Source organism: Gavialis gangeticus, unplaced genomic scaffold, assembly GCF_001723915.1.
Source record: "Gavialis gangeticus isolate Ggan-Ray unplaced genomic scaffold, GavGan_comp1, whole genome shotgun sequence".
In the NCBI taxonomy this organism is placed as follows: Eukaryota; Metazoa; Chordata; order Crocodylia; family Gavialidae; genus Gavialis; species Gavialis gangeticus.
The window spans coordinates 44,098,545-44,102,526 of record NW_017729006.1 but is presented as its reverse complement, the minus strand read 5'-3'; the positions used below and the strand labels follow the sequence as shown (position 1 = coordinate 44,102,526).

Genomic DNA, 3,982 nt, shown 5'->3' with positions numbered 1-3,982 from the left:
GAGGGGGGCGGGGAATGGAAAAGGGTCACTGCCACCTATTCAAGTTTGGTAGCACTGAGGGAAGACTCCCCTACATCATTCGGCTGCCCTCCTGTAGGTGGTCTGCTGCTCAAGCAAAGCAGCCAGTTGAACACACAGCTCTGCAAAGCTCATCCAAATGTTCTACCATCACTGCTTATTAGCCAATTTCTCCAGCACTATGTGCACCCACCAGTCACTGCTCATCCCTTCGCCAGTACAGTCTGCATCACAGAGAAAGTTATCCTTCATGGTGTCACCCTTGGGCATGTTGGTGGTGGTGGTGCACAGAAGGTAGCACATCTCTAGGAGGCATCTTTCCCAGGTCTCCTTCAAAATGTATTGTGCTGCAATGTTACTTCCTGCCAGCTGGTAGATAAGCCAGATGAGGACTCTCCACCTTGAGCAGGACAAGAAGGAGAGAACTTCCTGCTGCTGTTTGGTCAAAGTATTGCAGGAATGGAAGGCTCCCTGCGTTGGCAGTATAACTGAAAAACCCCTTCAAGGTGAAGCTGACCGGCACTACAGAAGCAGTGGACACCCATGACACGTTGGGCAGCCAGATGGGAGGAAGCAGACAGCCAATGAACAATCCTCTGCATTTGGCAGTCCTTGGGAACCTCTGGAAACTTGGGTCACAAAGGCATACTGTGATCTCTGCTCTCCAGCCCCAAGCTGCAGAGCTAAAGTTGAGAGGGGCCTGTACACCTGTATGATGCTCAAACTATTCAAACTGGAGCAGAATTTGAAGCACTTCAGAAGAACATTTGTCCATACCTACAGCATTAATTTCATTTTACTGATAAGGAAACAGACCGAGAAGCATAGCAACTTGCTCAAGGTAACACAGGAACTCAGTGAGACCACCAGGACTCCACATACTGATCACAATTGGATCCTAGGAACATTTTGTTGAAAGTGTCTATATCAGCCACCTTGGTAATTTAAACACTTTAACAAATCACACTGGATTGGATTTTTTGTAATAAATAAATAAGTGGCAGCATTTTCAAATCATTCTACCAACATGTTTGTGATAAGCACCAGTACAAGTATGCAGTCAAAATAATTCCCTTCAGATTGTGCCTATGTTTTCCAATAGCTGCCAAGTTTTTTGTAAGATCAATATGCTGTTAGGTTCAAAAAAACCTGTTCAGGAAGTACAGAACCAGCTAAAAATGAAAGGCCGCATACCCTTGGTTTTACAGTAATTTTTGTTTAGTTATGTGTGAGGATGGGTGGGGGAAGGCTAGTTTCTGTTAATTTTAAATGAACAATCCAATCACCAGAACCCAGCATAGCCACAGACACTCCTTCCTTTCATGGCATCCATGTTAACAGAAGATATGGACACACATTTGGAACTGTTTCAAAAGAGCATCAGCTGTTAATTCAAATTGTCACATGTGGGCAAGTTGGGAACAATACAAATATAGCAAAACTGCTCCAACTTCAAGCCTCCATGAAACAGGGTTAAAGTTGTAGTGGTTTTGCTACATTCACATTGGAATGCATTTGGAAAACTGATCAACTATTTGAAATAATAATAATATAGGATTCTATGTTTTTTCCTTCGGATGTAGGCCTAATCCGTATTCTGCATAAAAACAAAAAACAACCTGAATAAGTATTTAAGAGTTATAGAACTTCATCTCTTTCAGTAGCAGCCCATATCTAAAATGACCAGGCCCTTTTCTTACTAAGATATGCATTCTCTACAGAAACATAAGGAACAATCGTTGTTTACCAAGTAACTTTGCGAATTAATTTTGCTTATACTATTCTTCTAACAGAAAAACAGACATAATTGGAAGTTTGTTCTGATAAACTATTTTATGGAGAATAATGTTTACATTTCCGAGACCCAACGGGCATTAGAAAAGGCGTAGGTATGAAAAGATGTTAAAATTCAGTGGCTCCTCACTGTCATATCCTGTACTATATTCAAACATTTTTGAATGCTAATATTTAATTATACTAAGGCAAAGCAATTGTTCATAAGCACTCTAGATGAATATAATCAAATAAGAATTTCTGAAAAAATAATGTATTGACTGACAGTAATATAATCTAGTTTTGTGGCTTTGCTTCATTAGTAAACAGTTCATCAGGAGACAACTGTGTATTTTATTAACATATTCATAAATATATCCATGTGCTGTGAGCAATCTGGTACAATTTTAATGAAAACAACTGGGACCACCCATCTACTCATTCTGTCCCTTTCCAATTAAGGAAAGCCTTTGATTGGGAACAGCAGATAAACAACTTCAGAGTTGGGGAAAACCAATAAAAAAATTAAAATTTCAATGTTTGGGATCTCCTACAAAAAAGCACATTTCTCCTATTCCCTCACAGTTTAACAGGGGACTCCAAACTTGGGCATCTTTGCTCATCTCAAGTGCTGCATCATACAAGCAAAGGTCTAAGGGAAATAACCAGAATCTAACGTTTTACTAAGCCGTTTCCAGAAATAATGTGCATCTGACAATAGAGCTGACTCCCTATTGGTCTAAATAACCTTGTACAATAATAAAAAAAAATAAGGATTTTAAAATGCCAACAAAAACACAACTAGTACAAAAAAAAAGGTCTAGTTAATACTAAATGAACACCAAAAACGCACCCCCCCACTTCCAATTTCTTTAAAGTAGTTTTTTAAGCATGCATTCAATTCATTAGTTTAACACAAGAGGGGAACAGAAATCTATACTGGCACAGTTAGAGCGGTGATATTGACTGGCCTTTTTGAGAAATGGCCTCTGAACCCAGAAAAGCAGTATACAGCAACTTAATTGCTTAAATATTCAAATAATATAGCAAAGAATATGCACTCTCCTTTGCCAAATGGTGTCAAAAAGTACTGAGAAATAGGGCAAAAGAGATCAAAGCAAGTACATAAATTCATCACTTTACCACATCAAATATATTTTTATGCTTGCATTTAGTCTGGCTTATAATTTACTTTCAGTTTTAGTCTGAAGATAAAAATTGAACTATGAATTTGGAGAATGTATAAGAGTAGGAAAAAAAAGTCTTACTTCAAGAAGCTTCTTATGTGCTTTTTTTTACATAATTACTCACATTTTGATTTTAATATAACTGCAGAAATAATACAATTCTGACACAAAACATAAGGCCCTAATAAGATACAGTATCTGCAGATCAATTTTATCATCAGATGTATTTTTTCTATTATTATTATCACTATTATAAAAACTGTCCACTTTTAGGCTGGTTTGGCAGGTATAGTTAAGCTGTAACAGGAGATATGCATCCAATGAAGCCTCATTAGCAAGCACATTTATGCAACGATTCCAGAGATGCAAAACAGACCCAAACTTAAAAATCTGAGCAAGGATTCTCAAATTTCAACAGCTTCCTGTAATGCTCTTGCTAATATTCAGTCTAAATATATATCTGTGTGTGCTCCATTTCCTTCTTAGGTAATATTTTCAACTACAAGACAATATATTTATAAAAGAATACCTTGAGTGCCAACAATCTCCATATGAAGATGTGCAAGTCCACTGGCAGTTGACAAAGCTAATTTTATCATTCCTTCCACAGTGACTGTATATCTGTTCAGATAATCAAAGAGTGATCCATGCTCATGGTAATCTGACACAAGCCAGAGCTGAGTCCACGTACCATTGTCTGGAAAATAAGATATTTGGAGTAAATACCATAAAACTGTCACTTAATCATCATTGTATAAGAGCAGTTTAAGTCCACAGTATATTTTACAGCTCAATGCAATAACATCTTTTTCTCAGGGGTGCACCAATAGAGATTTTGGGGGTCAATACCGATAGCTGATTTTTAAGGAAGCATATTGGCTGATACCCATCCGATTTCCTATAGTGTGGAGAGCTGTATGCAGCTCGTAAGTCAGTTGTGGTACAAGGTGTGGGGTGGGGGGGAAGATTGGTCCAAGCGCCTTTGCCAAGAATCCAGAAACATG

General features: G+C 38.1%; 1 protein-coding gene across 1 annotated transcript in view; it reads right to left on the bottom strand.

Annotated features, from left to right (window-relative positions):
* The window catches only part of TGFBR1 (transforming growth factor beta receptor 1), a gene marked incomplete at its 5' end in the record, with an annotated part of 85,302 nt that overhangs the window by 27,708 nt on the left and 53,612 nt on the right, over positions 1-3,982 (bottom strand). Inside the window, one exon of the mRNA XM_019508729.1 lies at positions 3,508-3,675. Coding sequence (XP_019364274.1) covers positions 3,508-3,675 — 168 coding nt within the window. The remainder of the gene's footprint in view (positions 1-3,507; positions 3,676-3,982) is intronic.